General features: G+C 40.0%; 8 protein-coding genes across 8 annotated transcripts; 6 read left to right on the plus strand and 2 right to left on the minus strand.

Annotated features, from left to right (window-relative positions):
- Nucleotides 1–189: 189 nt before the first annotated feature.
- EAF01_006773 (uncharacterized protein) lies at nucleotides 190–513 on the plus strand (the record flags this gene model as incomplete). The annotated part of the gene is made up of 1 exon (XM_038915027.1): nucleotides 190–513. One exon carries the CDS (start codon nucleotides 190–192, stop codon nucleotides 511–513), a length of 324 nt encoding a protein of 107 aa, XP_038769982.1.
- A 731-nt stretch (nucleotides 514–1244) lies between these two features.
- Nucleotides 1245–2038, plus strand: EAF01_006774 (uncharacterized protein; the record flags this gene model as incomplete). The annotated part of the gene is made up of 2 exons (XM_038915028.1): nucleotides 1245–1397; nucleotides 1448–2038. 2 exons carry the CDS (start codon nucleotides 1245–1247, stop codon nucleotides 2036–2038), a joined length of 744 nt encoding a protein of 247 aa, XP_038769983.1.
- Nucleotides 2039–2191: 153 nt separating this feature from the next.
- Nucleotides 2192–6070, plus strand: EAF01_006775 (uncharacterized protein; the record flags this gene model as incomplete). Its single annotated transcript, XM_038915029.1, has 8 exons — nucleotides 2192–2239; nucleotides 2295–2580; nucleotides 3015–3042; nucleotides 3093–3551; nucleotides 3605–4271; nucleotides 4325–4413; nucleotides 4693–5606; nucleotides 5868–6070. 8 exons carry the CDS (start codon nucleotides 2192–2194, stop codon nucleotides 6068–6070), a joined length of 2694 nt encoding a protein of 897 aa, XP_038769984.1.
- A 715-nt stretch (nucleotides 6071–6785) lies between these two features.
- Nucleotides 6786–7695, minus strand: EAF01_006776 (uncharacterized protein; the record flags this gene model as incomplete). Its single annotated transcript, XM_038915030.1, has 4 exons — nucleotides 6786–6934; nucleotides 6994–7403; nucleotides 7460–7544; nucleotides 7596–7695. 4 exons carry the CDS (start codon nucleotides 7693–7695, stop codon nucleotides 6786–6788), a joined length of 744 nt encoding a protein of 247 aa, XP_038769985.1.
- Nucleotides 7696–8175: 480 nt separating this feature from the next.
- EAF01_006777 (uncharacterized protein) lies at nucleotides 8176–8778 on the plus strand (the record flags this gene model as incomplete). Its single annotated transcript, XM_038915031.1, has 3 exons — nucleotides 8176–8317; nucleotides 8403–8666; nucleotides 8753–8778. 3 exons carry the CDS (start codon nucleotides 8176–8178, stop codon nucleotides 8776–8778), a joined length of 432 nt encoding a protein of 143 aa, XP_038769986.1.
- Nucleotides 8779–9866: 1088 nt separating this feature from the next.
- Nucleotides 9867–11149, plus strand: EAF01_006778 (uncharacterized protein; the record flags this gene model as incomplete). The annotated part of the gene is made up of 2 exons (XM_038915032.1): nucleotides 9867–10879; nucleotides 10972–11149. The coding sequence occupies 2 exons, from the start codon at nucleotides 9867–9869 to the stop codon at nucleotides 11147–11149; spliced, it is 1191 nt and encodes a 396-aa protein (XP_038769987.1).
- A 786-nt stretch (nucleotides 11150–11935) lies between these two features.
- On the plus strand, nucleotides 11936–13817 carry EAF01_006779 (uncharacterized protein; the record flags this gene model as incomplete). The annotated part of the gene is made up of 4 exons (XM_038915033.1): nucleotides 11936–12003; nucleotides 12065–12245; nucleotides 12303–12879; nucleotides 12938–13817. 4 exons carry the CDS (start codon nucleotides 11936–11938, stop codon nucleotides 13363–13365), a joined length of 1254 nt encoding a protein of 417 aa, XP_038769988.1. The 3' UTR covers nucleotides 13366–13817.
- Nucleotides 13818–13976: 159 nt separating this feature from the next.
- EAF01_006780 (uncharacterized protein) lies at nucleotides 13977–15195 on the minus strand (the record flags this gene model as incomplete). Its single annotated transcript, XM_038915034.1, has 2 exons — nucleotides 13977–14900; nucleotides 14947–15195. 2 exons carry the CDS (start codon nucleotides 15193–15195, stop codon nucleotides 13977–13979), a joined length of 1173 nt encoding a protein of 390 aa, XP_038769989.1.
- Between the last annotated feature and the right edge of the window lie 2808 nt (nucleotides 15196–18003).

The raw sequence follows: 18003 nt of genomic DNA on the forward strand, positions 1-18003 counted from the left end.
ATAGAAGCGGAGTTTTACAGGGCTACGGAGTGCGTGGATAAGCACTCCCTGCGTTTGAACATGCGCTGGGCGCTTCATTCTCCCTTGAAAACAATATAGGGCAATGGCAACCTTTAATGAGGCTTCTAGTGCTCGTAAATCCATCTCTTTATTTTTTTTGGTATTCTTCTGCAAAGTATTTTTTTCAGTATGGAAGGGCTTTCCAGTGCTTCAGCTGCCTTCGCTGTTATATCCCTCGCCGTCCATTTAGCCGAAAGTGTCAATAAGCTAGTTGAGTTCTGGCAGGCTATTGAGGATGCACCAGCAGATATTTGTGACCTCTTCAACGATTTGAAGCTTTTGTCGGCGGCCCTAATACAAAATGGGAAAAAGTTTGCTCAGCATAGTCCCTATGATCCGATTGCCGAGAGGACCTTAAGCAAATGTCAAAAGAGAGTTCACGATGGCCGCATTTACCTCATTTTCGTCTCGCAAAAGGAAGTGCGCTGCTCTGAAATTTACTTTGAAAAATGAAGAAATCAGAAAGATGCGTGCGTCGGTAGGAGAATCTTTGGTGGCCGTGTAGATGATCAAGTAAGATGCTATTTTGTGAGCTATCCATCCATCATCCTTCAAAAGGAGAGACAAGCAGGGCTATTGAATGTTCAATGAAAAGACTCTCTAAACGAACCTACCACGCCTATTAAGCAAAGAAATTTTCTGATCTCAATGGTGATATTGTGGAAATGGCTCTTCGACATCAAGAAGCTACCTCGAAGGGCATGAGCGCAATTTAGGAGTTTGTAGTACAATACTCGCAAAGCCGCGGGCATATGGATAGGTCCACGTCGTTTCTCCTCTCATATGATACGTTTATACTCTCAGCGGGTGGGAATACTTCAGATGTAGGCGTACCATATTTATATCAAGGCAATAAAATTCATGTCTGTTCCTAGACTACCGACACCGTGGTCTTGCGGAACAATCTATCTGCGCCGTCAGGAGGAGTCTCAGCCAATAATTCCAAGGAACAAATCACTGCTCAAAGGGTTTCTAAAATGCAGTCGTGGGAGGCTGACGGCTAGACACCTATCTTCTCATTTCGAGTCAGGTCCTCGTCGACGAAAAGAACAAGTAGACATGTGTTGGGTTCTCGGGAGACTGTCGAGACAAAAGTTGGCGTAGTCTTCTATCCAGCCAAATGGTTACATCGCCTTGGTGTAAGTGTGGGAATTTGCATGTCAGCAACCGTTGATAATGGTTGGATGTTCACATTTAGTTCCTTTGGTGCTGGTCCCGAGGATGCATTGATTTTCGACCTTTGTCGACAAGGTAATGTCGCCGGTGTCAAGATACTCCTGGATCGTGGCGATGCATCTCTAGAATGTGAGAATCCGCTGGGCAAAACGCCATTATGGGTAGGCCAACTTCGTACAAATTCTTGTAATTGATTACTCACACGTTGCAGATCGCGGTTAATTATGGCCAAGTAGATGTGGCGAGATTTTTGATATCCGCTGGAGCCAAAGATACAGCTACTGGTATCAACCTATGGCGAAACCCTCTTGTACTTGACGCTCGGTTGAAAATTGCCATGGTTGAGACGTTAGAATTTTACTCAAAATCCAAAAACGATGATAGTAAATACGGTACCATTGGCAGGATGGCGATGTTCTACACTCCAAGCAAACAGCTCAATATGACTCAAGAGGAACTCTCCGACAACATGTTATGTGTATTTGAAGCTTTAACTCCATCTCTACGCACTGATAACGCAGCTCAGGCGAAGTACCTTCGAGGAATGGTATCAGATGGTCATGCAGGAAAGCTCATACATTGGTTGATAGGTAGAATCAAGGGAGCTCTCGAAATAGAGGAAGACAGCATCAGTTCCTACTCTTTACTTCACTATGTAATTGGGGCCCGGTTCCTTCATAGAGATCAGCTATCTGTGAAAATGATTATGGAGAGGACAACAAACTTACAGATTTGCTATGGTTACGGGTCTTGGGGCCTATACGAACTACAGACCTTAACAGTTCTTGCTATGTATGACTAAGACATGTCATTCTATGGCGGAGGCTTCTTCAAGAAACAAAACAAGACATGAATGCGTTTATCGAGCGGGAGCTCGATGCTAAACTGTTGCCCTCTATGGGTTGGACAAAGGCAACACAACACACCCATTTACAAGGGAAGGAGAGCCCTCACAATGGGTTTCCTGAATGTGACAGGTGCAAACATCTCAGTGTCTCAGTTGGTATGTATCGCGTTAAGATCGATCTTGAATTCAGATGACAACTTCGAGAGATTAGGACTGGTCGTGCTCAAATGCTCCATTGTATGCAAGACCTGAGAAGGATGGCTCGACCCCGGCCGTAATTGTTGACAAAAGTGGAAATTCGACACCAAACATTCAACGGAAGACGTGGCTACCATTACCTTATCGCTTTGTATGTTCTGATAAATGCAAAGATGGCATTTCTGTTCACGATGCATTCGAAAATGATTCAGAAGACTTATCAGCGTTTCCGATATATGTTTCTGAGGAGGAAAGACTGCGTCTGGAGCATTTACGCTCAGAAGAGGAGGAGGCAAAGTGTCCTACTCATACGATGCCAGGGGCTTTTACTTCATAATGCTCTTTAATGTTCTCTCCAGATAAATCTCATGAATGATTCTTCAAAGCTTCCCAATTGCTTTTCCATATCCCAATCCAAATCAAAAATTAGATTGTTTCCGTGATCAATACTTTCCGAAATCCCTATCTATATCGACCTCGAAATCATCTCTTGTACTTTGAAGTTCAACTTCTTGTTTTGATGATTAATCGATTATTTCGGTTCTGCGTTTAAATCGGTTGACGTGGTAGGCGCGTAATCTCCAGGAGGCCTGTGGATCTATTGTGTCGGCAACCCTGTCATGCATCTTCGCTTCTGCATCCTACCACATCGAATAAAATGATTCGACGTCAGCAAAGGATGCGCGTTTCAGCTGCATAAGGAGGGCGAATTTTGAATTTAATCCTTTGTCAGGCTATGGAGGCAGTGCCGGGTATAAAATGTGTGTGTCTTATATAAGGTTTCTCGCACAATCGTCTTATCTGACTATAGGTCATTATTCCCGCTACTTTTAGCAACATCATTCGTCATAGATAGTCTTTCTAGTGCTTCCGCGGTGTTTGCTGTTGTATCTGTTGCTGTCCAGCTTGCAGAGACTATTCATAAGCTAGTCGACTTTTGGAAAGCGGTCGAAGATGCTCCAGATAACATTGCGAATATCTTTCGAGAACTTGGACTTCTCTCCAAGATCTTGACACAAAGCCACGAACTAGCGCAACTCCACTTGTTTTCTGATATATTCGACGAAGCCCTGAAAGATTGTTGCTCCAAGATTCTCAAACTTCATTCCAAAGTGGAAGACACGAGACGGAGCCTCAGTTCTTCAAAACTACGAAAGCGAAAATGGGCTGCTTGGAAGATTGTGTTGCAGAAGTCTGAAATAGATTCTTTACAAAAGTCTATCTCGGAAGCGAAAACAAACATACTACACATTCAAGTCAATAATCTTTTGTAAGAATTTAAAATAGACGTATGTCGATGGATGCTAACTTGAGAATTGGTAGAGCGCGGGCATCCTCAATATCTAACGTATACCAAGTTTTTCAACAGAGCTCTGAATTGAGCGCTCAAACATTTGGAAGGATGCAAATAACGAAACAGCAGCTAGCAAAGATTTCAACAGAAAATCAGAATCCGTCGAGTCTGTCGGCCAGATGCCATGAGGAAAAGCTAGCGCACTTCCGCCCTGACTTGATAGGACAAACATTAATTCGGCAAGATGATGATAAACAATTCAATCAGCCACCACTCGAATGTGCGGTCGCGGTATCGCCCAAACCAAGAGCGATCGGTTCACGAAAGCGCAACGTCTATGTTTACAGGAGACGTCAGATTACTAGTCCATTCTCGAATTTCTGGAAAGAATCTATTAAAACTACGGAGGAAGTCGTCCACGCATCTGGGGTCAAAGAAACCGTGGAAGAAGAATCTCAACTGATCATATACCCTTCAAAGTGGCTTGCTAAACTTGGTGTTGGATATGGCATCGAGTTGTATATTCTAGCATCAAGAGGATGGCGATACTCTTTCCAGCCCTTTCGCGCAGTTCCTGAGAGCTCTTTAATCTTTCAATTTTGCCGTGAAGGTAATCTTGGTGGCGTCAGAACGCTACTCAGTAGAGGAGACGCTTCTCCTTATGATAGGGATCCATTGGGTCGGACTCCATTATGGGTAGTACTCTCGTTTGGTACATTTTTGAACAAGTATTGACGTACAATATCCAGTATGCCGCTCTCCATCATCAAATGGATATATCCATGTTACTGCTCTCGGAGGGTGCAGATGTACAGGTAGGGGAATGGACAAAGCGAACGTAAGATTGTTTTTAGTTTTTCTACAAGTCCCGATTTTAGGCCGATGATCAGGTCTTGAGCGTTGCATCAATTTGCGATATTCGAATTTTTTGGATTTTTGAATGCACTTGAGATATTCTTTTTTTCTGAAGTGCTCACGCAGCTTGGAATATCTATTTGATCTGGAACGCAGTTTCTGTGCCATTCAACCATTTTTGGAGGTTCGAAAAAGTCGACACACAATTTATTGAACTCAATTGAGGTATGAGCAAACGTTGTGCTAATATTAAGTGCACTAGGAAACCCATTGGTGCTCTCTATCTTGGTGAATGCAATGATGTAAAATTGAGAATTGCAATGGCCGATCTTCTGGGACGTTATGATACAGAAGACGAGGAATTCAAGTACTGTATAATTCAGAGGTTTCTACTTTTCTTTCGACATGGAAAAAAGTTGGGTCTTTCCTACACCGAAAGAAATGAGGCGGCACTTTCTATTGTCCAGCAGATAGGCTTTCTCTACCTCCGAACCCCCGCCGACCTTTGCGGGTTTCTTTGGAGCTACATGTTGCCCTTCCTTTACGATGGCCCAGTACTACAGTGGGTTCTGCACAGTGTACCAGGCAAAATACATAACACAGAGCAAAGACCGATACTGCATGATGCTTTAAAAAAAGGCCTACTGTTGCGGGATCCTTTAGGGACGAAGACCCTTGTTGAAAAAACCACGACGGCAGATCTACATCTTTGTTTTGAAGGTCTATCCAATTATCCTTCAACTTTGGGAGAAACGCCGACTATGCTAGCAATGTACAGTGGGAGGGGGTTCTTGGTCTGGCGTACTGTTTTGAGAGATCTAGAGTTTGATATATCAGACTTCGTCACTCGAGAGCTAGCAGCGATGAAATCACAGTATGATGGATGGACCCAAGATACGCTCATGGAATTATTTGAGAAAGATCCACCTGTTTCCCCCCTTCCCGAACAAGATAGCCAAGCTGTACCCGGTATCCATCACTGTGATAGATGTCAACGACCTATGACTATAGGCAATATACATCAAAAAGTTGATCTTGAATGGAGGCGCACACTCCGATCAATTAGAACGGGAAAAAAGAACGTGGCAATCGTCGATTATAATTCGTCACCGGCAGGAGAAATCGGCTCTACTATCATCGATCGCACTGATAAGAATACTACGGAAACAAGTTTCGGTGAGTCTCCCCCAGAATGTCAGACATCCAGAACCAGATACTATGTTTGGCTTCAGTCTTTGCATACCTATTTTCTTATGCAAAAATCGAAGTTTTGAGGTGGCCTGAGCATTTGAGTCGAGTTGATCTCAACGTTTAGATCGACTCGAATGATCGAGCTTGATTCAGTATCCTCAATTCGTTTCGATGTTCTTGTCAATTCAGATACTTTCAACTTGACGTGGATGGACATAGAACTTCATACTGATACCGAAACTATAGACCTCCTGCCCTATCGTTTGGTATGTCCCCATGATTGTGAAGACGGAGTTTGTGTGGCATGGGAATATGAGGGTTTTAAGCCCCCAAATTTCCCACCGTACATCCCAAAAGAGGAAAGGGAACGTCTCAAACAATTACGCTTAGCCGAGGAGGAAGCGAAATGCCCTACTTACACTATGCCTGGGGCTTTTAGTGTTCAATAATATGAACTGCAGTCCGCCTAGGGATTGCGAGATTGCGAATCTCTTTTTAATTCGAAACTCGTTGAAAAGAGATTGTTATTCAAATCTTCAAAGAGAATGTGGATGCTAACTCATATACTTGGCCAATGCCAAAGTACTTACCTGAGGAGGCTCATAATAGTCATCACTAGTAGGGCCGCGAATGCAAATTGCCATACATATTGATATCGTGGGGTTGACGTCCTCCTCCAGATCGTTTGAAAAGGGCAGCATTTACGGTATTGCGACATGGAGAAGCTGCTTCTTATTATTTTTTAACAACTTTACGGTTAATTAATCGTGTTGAAAAGTCGACGTGAGATATATGGTCGGGGTCGAGGAGGTCGAGGTAAGATTACATCTAGTTTATAGATAGCTTCATTTAATTCGAGAGATGTATATAGATATAAGAATGTATTGAAAGGTTAGTTGGAAGCTACAATGGGCATTTGAAGAACAGTCTTGAAATGTCTGATTTTTATGCTTGACTCTAGAGACCTTAGGTGTCACTTGTAACATGTTTGTGAATGTACACACAGATATGTCAAAATTTGCAGCTATTCAAGCAAGAAGCAAGATAATACATTAGTGCATGGCATCTCAAAACATCGCATGAGTTGACGAATGATCTAAATGAGAATTGCAAGACCACAAGTATTGGTATTTTTCACAGATTTGAACTCCGAACATACATTTCTCAATGATCACCCCGTTTCAACCAAGGGTTACAGGCTGTATGTAACTTTCCCAAAGAGTCCTCCATTTCTACCAACCGCGCGAAGATTTTTGCATCAATCCTGTTGATCATTTGAAGAGTAGCAACGATAAAGAAATCCGCATACGTAGCTATCACATTATCTTTGTTAGCTTCTCTTTATAAATCCAGTTTTCCAATTTCAACTTACGTGTCTCTCCCTCAATAAATGGACCACCCTTAGCTTTTAGCAATTTCCCCAATCCGCAAACGACTGGTTCAACATCTTCCCAACACTTCTCTTTACCTTCCTTTTCACCATACTCGTAAATATCCATACCGACTCTTTCCTTTCGGGTTTCTTCAAAATAGGCACGTGAAGCGTCATTCAAAAGCCCCTTAGCAAGAAGAGGCAACCAGAGTGGACGAATTGAAAGTTGAAGCTTGGGAATCAAGTCTTCGACTTGAGAGAGTTCAGGAGTCTCGATTTTGAGAGATGGAGTAGGGTAGCACTGTTCTAGGAGGGTAGCAATGGTGTTGGAATCCTGGATATAGCCTACTCCTGGGATTTGGATTGTGGGAATTGTGTAGGGGATGCCGGAGGTGTTTGGCTGGACATGGCTGTTTAGAGAGAGTTGTTAATAGCATGATGGATGGGAGGTAAGGGAACTACGAACAGAGACTTGAAGGTTGGTTCTATGTCTGGATATTCGATCCATGTTGTCTTGTAGGATATCTCTTTGTAATTTAGAAGTAGACGAGCTGAGAGGTATTAGCTTTGAAATAAAGCTAGAGATAGGTTGGTTCAAGTACTTTTCAACGCATTGTGTGACCAACTTGCACAGTGACCCTGGCTGGCTAGATCATAGAGAGTGAGTTCCGAGCTGGCTGTTTGAGTTCCGGTTTGAGACATGGTTGTGTGTTTGGTGCTACACAATACTGAATTCCCTTAGGACTTGAATTATTGTAGAGTTGTTTACGAAGATCACGAGTAATCTTTACAATTTGAATGATGGTTTGTCATATGCAGGGGCAGGGTGCAATCTCACATGAGGAAACAGTGAAGAATGACTAATATAACGGAAAGAGCAATGTAAGTTTAAGAACGATTAAAGTACATAATATAGATGTATATCGTAGCTACTTGCTAGTTGGCAGTGATATGTATCAATACACTGTCCGATCCTTCGACGAAATAGTCAACAGGTGCAGCGAGATTGGTTGGAAGTTATAAATCACGTGACTGTCAGCTTTTCAAGGCTTAGCGCGATCTCCCCGTCATCAAGTCTCTCTGGTTTCCACCTGGTGTAGGTAGTGTCAACTCTATCTTCGTATCAACATTGCGTTTCTCTATTAACATCTCCACATACATAATTCTACAAATTCCTTTACTATGGGTTCCGTCGTTCTTCCTCATCTCGTCACCGGCTGGCATGTCGACCAGGCTATCATGTCAGAAGAAGAGAGACTGGTAGTGATCCGCTTTGGACGCGATGTTGATCCAGATTGTATGCGACAGGATGAAGTGCTTTATAGTCTGTGCCCTCTTGCTCAACTCTTCTTTCATTCCCTTCTATTCGATATCTATTGCCAGGCTATAGGCTAACGAAAGTATAACAGAGGTTGCCGAATTAGTTAAAAACTTCGCCGTCATCTACGTTTGCGACGTCGATCAAGTCCCCGATTTCAAGACCATGTACGAATTATATGATCCAGTCACGACCATGTTCTTCTTTCGAAACAAACATATGATGTGCGATTTTGGAACGGGTAACAATAATAAACTGAATTGGGTGCTTGAGGACAAGCAGGAAATGATTGATATTATCGAGACGATTTACAAGGGTGCTAAGAAGGGCCGAGGTTTGGTTGTCAGTCCTAAGGGTATGTCGCATTCAACTTTCCGCCTCTTATCTAGGATCTAGGGAGCAAACGTTTGAGATTAAGGACGAAGGCTAACTCTGCGGCAGATTACTCGACTAGATACAGATACTGAGATGCTCATTACGATGGTGTTGGGGCAAGAATGTATTTGCAGCCTCTGAGTGTGATCATTCAGTGGGCGTAAGGAAGGGCGTTAATGGCGGATTGATCTGATGGAAGATGAATCCAGAGGAATGTAAAGGGTTGGTCTCACACAAAGAATTTTATAATCGTACCTGGAGATGCTAATGCTGCTTAAAGTATGTGAACGTTCCCGAATTCAAGTGGTAGGTCGATTTCTCCTATTTGTTGACGGAAAAGAAGTTTGGTCATATTTTGCGCTCTTTCCTTGCGACCTCGCAAATATTTGTTTTGCGCAAGATACACATCGAGTGCCTTTCCAAATTTCCGCAAGCTGATGGCGTATACATACTATTAAGTAGTGGTACTACTATGCCATATAGCCCGAGAGAAGAATGTCTTAGTTCATCAAACCCAGACCTCAGTGGCGTAATGCAAAAGTGCAAATATCTACATCTTCGACAAGTGAGAACAATTTTCATATTTGAGCTCATTCATAAGATCTCATGTAAGTTAGAATGCTATACAATATGTTGTGTTCGGATGTACAACCGAATATCCGGGGTAAATTCACATCTCAACCGGGAAAAATGATTGAGCGAGTGATATCTGATACCCCTCTTCACTCGGTTCCACATCTTGAGCTTGAACTCCCATGCATCTTTGCATCGGAATGTCAAGGGGGTTACTTCGCTGGAGTTGACCTCCGAGTCTAGCTTCTGCAGTGTTAGCCACATAATTGGATAATTTTTTGCCTCTTGAAATGCGGAGGCACACTTTCCGCTTCGGCTAAAGTGGGAGGCACGATCTTTACTTTTCTATACCCTTTCTCAGATCACTGTTTGAATTAGCAAGTGAAAAGGCTTTTATTATATGCACATGATCCAAGATCCTAGATCTTCTCCAGACGACATGCGTCAACTATACTGGAAAAAGGTTTGTCCAGCTGTATGCCAAGATTATTCAGGAACCCTTGTAACTGATTCTGACGGGTAAGTAAATTTCGCATTACTTTAAAAGAGTCTGGAAAATCCTCAATTATGAGTACCATTGTTCAAGAAAAGCTTTTTGGTCTTCAGGATGAGGTCTCTTTTGACAGCTCTTGTTTCCCTGCTCCCTTTGACGACTGCCCTTCCCCTAGTCTCCTCTGAATCTCCAAATGCACAACCCAAATCACTTTATTCATTTTCCTCCAGCGGAAGTAATGCTAAAGTAGCTGGTCGTCTCTTCAACATCGATGGGAAGATCCAATACTTTGCAGGCACAAATGCTTGGTGGCTTGCACATCTCTCATCCAATAGCGATGTAGACCTATCCTTCTCACAAATGGCCGCTACGGGCTATAAAATTGTACGAGTATGGGGCTTTGGCGACGCAAATACTCCTCCACCTTCCACCAACACGGATCCAAATCTTGTCTACTTTCAAATCCTGAACTCTACAGGAGCGTATATAAATTATGGTGCAGATGGTCTTCAGCGACTAGACTATGTGGTCCATGCAGCATCTAAATATGGTCTGAAGCTGGTACTGAACTTTGTTAACAATTGGGGTGATTATGGTGGAATTGCTGCCTATACCAATGCTTTCAATTGTTCGTCAACATCCTTCTATACCGATGCAACTTGCCAAAAAGTTTACAAGAACTACGTCAAAACAATCGTCACTCGTTACCGCTCTAGCACCGCCATCTTTGCTTGGGAACTCGGTAATGAACCGCGCTGCAATGGTTGCGAAACATCTGTCCTTACCAAATGGGCTTCAGATATATCAAGCTACATCAAATCCCTAGATTCACATCATATGGTTACATTGGGCGATGAGGGATGGTTTGCACCAGCTGATGGAATCGGCGATGGGAGTTATGCGTATGGGGGTGGAGAGGGCATTGACTGGGTCGCAAATTTGAAGATCAAAACATTAGATTATGGAGTATTCCACTTGTATCCAAATAGTTGGGGATACAATTACACATGGGGAAATGAGTGGATTGAACAACATGATAAGGCCGGAAAAGCGATTGAAAAACCGGTCATCTTGGAAGAGTATGGGACGCCGTTCCCGTATAACCATACGGAGACTGAAGGACCTTGGTATGTTTTTACGTTACTTTTCTATTTCACTTTAAGCTAGAGGACGGGAAGTGAATTGAAAGAAATAATGGCTGACAAACTTTCCCTCATAGGCAAGCAACGGTACTTAAATCTGGAATAGCTGCAGATCAGATCTGGCAATTCGGTCCTAATGCAACGAGTGTGCCAGCGGAAGTCTTTGGTGATGTCAATACTATCTATTACAAGACTCCGGAGTATACTACACTTGGGACGGGTCATGCTAAGGCTATGTTGAAGAAGAAGGTATGATTGGGATTAGGTATTGGGGTGCTATGCTATATATATGGTGAGAGTTAATACAATGAAGATTCTTGCTGTGCGGTTTTTTCCAACGTGCTATTCTTCCAACAAAGCTGTGTGTGAAGGTCTACTACTAATAATTCTGCGGACATTGATAAAATCCGAGAAAACTCTTGTGCTCGAATGTCAGGCAAACAGAGACCTTAGGCATGTGTCTCCTGAGGCAATCTAATTCCAATCATAGAGATGCTTTTGTTGCATATCGCAGCGCCAGGCATGAATATGAGGCATTCTACTCTTTATAAGCAAAATAGCTGGAATCTTTGAACCTCAAGAGTCTGTACGAAGTTGCATCCATCCTCAAATTAGCTTGCAAGAATATCAGACCTTAGGCTTATGTTCATATAAAATCGTCGCTAAAGTAAATTGTGTATATTTTTGCAAGATTTCAATGCAAGCTTGAATTAAGCCATAAATCATGAAGTATCGACAGCTTATAAATCCTAAGTAGCAGAAAGAGTAACTTATACGAAGTATTAAATAATAATTAATATTTCTGATCAATTTGCAAAGTATATCCTCATTACCTAGTCCCGGTATTGATGACAAATCCAGGGTAGGTTAGGCTCGGCAAGTGCCTGTGAGAATTCCGAGCCGAGGTATCTTCATTTCGGTATTCCCCACAGAATCACCTCTCTCCCCGGATTCCTTTCAAAAACAATATCAATACCCTTTCTATCTCTCCTTTTTCATTCAATCAATCTTCAAAAGAATTATATATATCAACAACTCAAAATGGCCGTTGAAAGAATCAGCTCAATTGTCAAGCATTTGACTCCTGGTACATCAGGATTGTCTGCAATGTAAGTAAACATTCCAGCCCCTTCATCACTAAACACATGCTTACAACAATTTTGTAAATAGTACCTCGAAAAATGCCGACGATGTTGTTATCACACTTGCAGTTCGCACACCATTAGCAAAGGCTTTCAAGGGAGGATTCAAGGATACAAAGCTTGACTATCTCATCTACGCCCTTCTCCAGAAAGTCAGAGAAAAGTCCAATCTCGATCCAGCTCTTATCGAAGATATCTGCTGTGGCAATGTAAGCACATATGTATATTTCTCTCTTGCAAGGAGACGACTAATGATGGCATAACAGGTCAGCGATGGCAATGCCGCATACAAACTCCGTGCCGCCGCCTTGGCAGCAGGATTCCCCAATACCGCCGCAGCCTCTATTGTAAACCGATTCTGCTCCTCAGGTCTCAAGGCCACTCAAGATATCGCGAATCAAATTGCTGGAGGTAGCATCGATATTGGTATCGCCATGGGTGCTGAGATGATGTCGGTTGGAGGCGACCAGCTCGAAGGTGTTTTCCACCCTGATATTCTCAAGTGCCAAGACGCTGCCGATTGTATGCAACCTATGGGACAAACATCTGAGAATGTAGGAAAGGACTTCAACATCACTCGTGAACAACAAGATAAATATGCGGCAGAGAGTTACCAGCGTGCAGAGCGTGCTCAAAAGGCTGGATGGTTCGATGATGAGATCGTACCAATTGTTGCGGAAGTCAAGGACCCAAAGACTGGAGAAGTTAAGAAGGTTACTTTGACAAAGGATGAGGGTCCAAGATATGGAACTACCTTCGAGAGCTTGAATAAGATCAGACCAGCTTTCCCAAAATATGGTGATAGATCTACTGGTGGAAACTCTAGTCAGGTCACTGACGGTGGTACGTAACACATTCCATAAGCCTCTTTGCAGGTATACATGCTAACATATATTCACAGCCGCCGCTGTTATCCTCATGAAGCGTTCCCGCGCCATCGAGCTCGGCCAACCAATTCTCGCCAAGTTTGTCGGAGCTACCGTAGCAGGTCTCGCTCCACGTATCATGGGTATCGGTCCATCCGTTGCTATTCCTAAACTCCTCGCCAAATACAACCTCACTATCGAGGATTGCGATGTCATCGAGCTTAACGAAGCTTTCGCTTCCATGGCCGTATACTGCAAAGATTTCCTTAAGATTCCTCACGAGAAGATAAACATTAGAGGTGGTGCTATCGCACTTGGTCACCCATTGGGTACAACTGGTACTAGACAAATCGTTACCGGATTGAGTGAGTGCAGGAGACAGAAGAAGAAGATTTTGTTGACTAGTATGTGTATTGGTACTGGACAGGGAATGGCGGGTTTGTTTGTTAATGAACAGTTGTAAGATTTATATGCGATGATGTGTTGATATTTAATGGTTATGGTTTCGGTGCATTGCATTGCATTGCAAGTAATATCAATTTTTTGAAGTTAAATCATTTTTACTTTCAGTTTGTTTGTATTCTAGATCATGATTCGATGTGAAGGTTTCGTTTATGTGATACATACAGTAACTAGATGAACTTGTCTAATCCATTTACTGTCAACAAAACGTTCTGTGCTTCGCCTTGGGGAATTCTGACACTCTGTTCTGTTATCGGCATCTCGTTTGGACTGTTTACTCATTGTGATTCAAAACATGAAATGACATCCAGAGATATGTTGAGATGATAGAGGGTGGAATTGGCCCAGGTATTCGATGTCAGTACGGGAATCGAGATCTAATCTTAAGACGGTATCGCGGTTCCATACAGAATGAATAGGTTACCTAGGTATTATTCGCACTACAGTTTTCAGTCACCCATTTTTCAAAGACTCAAGTCTCCGAGCACGTAAGTTGGACAGATATATTTTGACCACAATTTGCGATGTAGAGTAAGTATTGGACATACTCATTGAAGCTCTTTTACACTATCTAGCACTTCACTCATCCGGTAAACTATCCTTGATATCCATCTAGACAAACTGCAAGCACCCATTGTTATTTCCAATTCTCTCGTCCAAGTTCAAAGTACTGGTGTGCCATGATGGAGCAAGCTCAGCCTCGAGCTCCTGTCCACCACGCGCCAATCTCACATTTCTTGCCGACGCACCGAAATTACCACCGCTGTGGCCGCCGCCGCCAGGAACCTGTAAGTTCTGACCAGGCCAGATCTGATCGGGGTTGGTGATGTTGTTATGTCTTGCGAGTTCCTCGTACGAACAGTGCGAGAAGCGGTCGGCGATGGCGCGGAGTGTGTCGCCTTGTTGAACAGTGTATGTAGAGCCGCCGTGGCCGCCGCCGGAAGACCAGCGTAAGCTACCATTGTCGTTCTCGATGTATTTGTTCAGACTGATGGTGCTAGATTGGTAAGAGCCATCTGTGCGACGGCACTGAGCGTGCAGATTATAGTCACCGTGAGTATCGAGACGAACTTCATTAGACGAAGTAGTGAAGTTTCCACCAAAGTCACCTCGAGCACGCTCATCACCTCGAGAACGTTCCTTGCCCCGGGAACTACAACTGCTGCTGCGGCGGCGGTGATGTTGAGGTGGGGGACCGCCGTGCTGCTGATTGTATTTCTCGCGCTTCTGTCGCTCCTCTTGTTCTTTCTCCCACTTCTTCTTCTCGTCGTGCTCGTCCTTCCAGTCACCTACTGCGTCTTGTGTCTTGTGTCCTGCAAAGGCACCGGTTAAGGCGCCGATGATAGTGCCTGCAGCCCCATGACCTGCTTGTCCACCTAGCTTGTGTCCACCATAAGCACCGGCTGCACCACCGGCAATACCACCCATGATACCACGGTCACCCTCTGGGTCACCCTCACCGCCGTACTGGTTCTGGAAGCCCTGGTTGTGCGAGTTGCGTCCTGAGTTGGAAGAGTGCGCTGCTGTACTTGGGTACTTGGATTTGTTAGTTTGGACAGCAAACCCCAAGGAATGAACTTACCTGCTGGTATTGAGAAGGATCCTGGCCATAGCCTCCCTGGCCGCCGCCATATGGCTGTTGGCCCATGTGTTGCTGCTGTTGGCCATAGCTATTGTTCTGACCTTGCTGGTAGTATTCACTAGCCTCGCCTTGGGGCTGTTGCTGCTGGCCATATCCTCCTTGCTGGCCGTAACCTTCTTGCTGACCATATCCTCCTTGTTGACCATATCCTCCTCCTTGCTGACCGTATCCTCCTTGATTGTAAGACATATCGATGGTTAAAGAGTGATGAAGGTGTTGATTAGGAATGTATGATTTGCAAAATCGCAGTCTAGCTTTCTCCATAGAGCCATCTCCTTATATAGTCCCCCAGCTCCCCCCTTGTGGGGCTACCCTATGCTGTGCCATCATGCATCATTCATGAGTTGTCTGCAACAAGCCGACACCGCCACGTTCCGCGCAGCCGACTTTGTGGGGTTGTGCTACGGTCCATCGTCACATCAATCCACCTCAGCCACAACATGGGCCAATAGGGCAGACAGTCTGACTCGGGCAGTCTGAGGGCAGTGGAACGCCAAGTCCATACCCAATCGAATGAACTGCCGATATTCCGTTTAACATCCCGGTGAGCCAGTCAGAACTGGGAATTTTGAACTATTTTTACTTCTTCCAGTGCATAGGCTACTCTACTGGTCAGGTGATTAGCCACGATGTTTCAATCATTCTTATTGTGCTAGTCGATGATCAAATGACGCTTTCAAAAGAAGAATTAGGTATCAAAACAACTAGATTGATTGAGTCGAAAAATCAAGTTAGATACGTTGCGAAAACTCTCAACACATTCATTGCGTATACCGTATTCATTTGGTAATTCGGGCTGTACTAAAGTAGGGGTAATAAATTTAAGCTTGAATTAGATTACTTTAGAGAGGGGCAAATCGATTGGAAAATAGGAACATTCAACAGAAATAACCTTGTATTAATGAACAATCCATCGAATGAATGAATCAAACAGGTTGAGTGTTTTCCGTAACTATTCCAGATTCTAGACGAGCCTTATATTTACAATTACCGAGGCCGATTTGGTCGATATGGCCAAAACCCTAAAAATAGATTTCTACCTGAAGCAAAAAAATTCTAAAATTTGTATAGTGTAGCCATAGAAAACTTGGAAAAAATATTTGTATCATACAGAGCGCGATCTCATCGTATATTATTATAAAAACTATATATAATGTATCTTTAATTCTTCGAATAATATAATAGCGATAATAATATTATTGAATTATAATACTTATTTTAATAATAAACCTTACTTTCTATTAATTATATAAAGCTTATATTATTACCTTAATATATATAATCTTATAATAAATAAATATATTTAATATAAATAAATAATTTAATTTATTTACTTTTCAATTAAAAATCTTTTACTTAATTTAAAGAAAATTAATAATATTAAATTATATAATTAATATATTAAAATAATATTTAACTTTATTATAATTAATAATTCTTTTTTCTTTTCACTAATCTTTAATATATTAAATTCAAAATATTTGTAGAATTTATTAAAATTTATATTCTTTGAATTATTAGAAGTTAATAAAAATCAATATATTAATTTCTTTTTAACTTATATAGTATTTTCTATATAATATTTATTAATATTTTATTAATTAAAATATTATTTTATATATATAAATTATTTAAAGTGTTTTGAAAAAAAAGATTTAATATAAGATTTAATATTAATATAATATAAAAAGCTTATTAATATAATAATGAGATTATGTTTTATTCTTTTAAATTATATAATGATTTTAAAGATTTATATATTTATTTACTTTTTCTTTATTAATTTTTAATAATATTAGTAATTAATTATATATAAAAAATTAAAAAAATTAAAAAAATTAGATTAAATATAATGAATCAAGAGAATTTTTCAATTATTTTAATAAAATAAAATAAGAAATAAGAAAATACATTTTTCATTAATATAATAATAAATTTTAAAGCTTTTATTATTAATTCTTAATATATTAATTTCTATTACCTTTTTTAAATTAATAATAATCTTTAATTTTCTTTATATTTTTAATAATTCTATTAAAAAATATAAAATAAGCTTTAATTAAAAAAAGAACTTTCTTTTATTATTTACTTTAAAACCCCTAAATATTATATTATTTTTAAAGTATTATATTAGATATTAATATATAATTAATTCTAAATATTTATATAATAAATTAGGAATATATATTAGTATATATATGAATTTCGATTTTATAAATGCTAATTTATTAATTAATTAATTAAAATTTAATTTAAAAATTTGATATTTTTTATAAATCGATTGAAATTATTTTAAGAATTCATAATTTAAAATATATTAGATAATATATTTTGAAAATAAATATAAAATATTAATATAAATGTATTTTATAATTTTAATTAAAAAAATTATATTATAAGATAAACTTCTTTTTCCTTTAAAAATAAATATATAATAATCTTTTATTATATTCTTGAATATATTATAATTTAATATCATCTTTTAGAATTTTAAATTAATATTAATCTTATTTATATTATTCTTTAAACAAAAACTTTTTATAAAGTTTGAACAATGAATATTTATTTTTAATATATTTTATAAATATATTGTAATTATTAATTTTAAAAGCTTTTCTTTAATTATTATATAATAAAATAAAATATATAATAATTTTATTTTTAAATATAAAATTATTATAATTAATTTTAAACTTTTAATTGAATCTTTAAATATTAAAGTATTTAATAATAATTCTAATTTTAATCTTAATAATGGATTTAAAAAATATTATTTAATATTATATTATTTACAAATTAATTCTTTATATTAAGATAATAAAATTTAAGATTAAATTATTATAATTATATAAATAAAATTATATTAAAATGAATAAGAAAATATTAAAGAAAGTTGAATATTTATAAAGTTTGAAAAGAAGAAAGAGTATTAAATTACGAAAGCAATTTAGTAATAGATATTAATTTTTATTCCTATACTCCTGAATACTAAATACA

The sequence above is a fragment of the Botrytis porri genome, assembly GCF_014898465.1.
Source record: "Botrytis porri strain MUCL 3234 chromosome Unknown BPOR_008, whole genome shotgun sequence".
NCBI lineage: Eukaryota > Fungi > Ascomycota > Leotiomycetes > Helotiales > Sclerotiniaceae > Botrytis > Botrytis porri.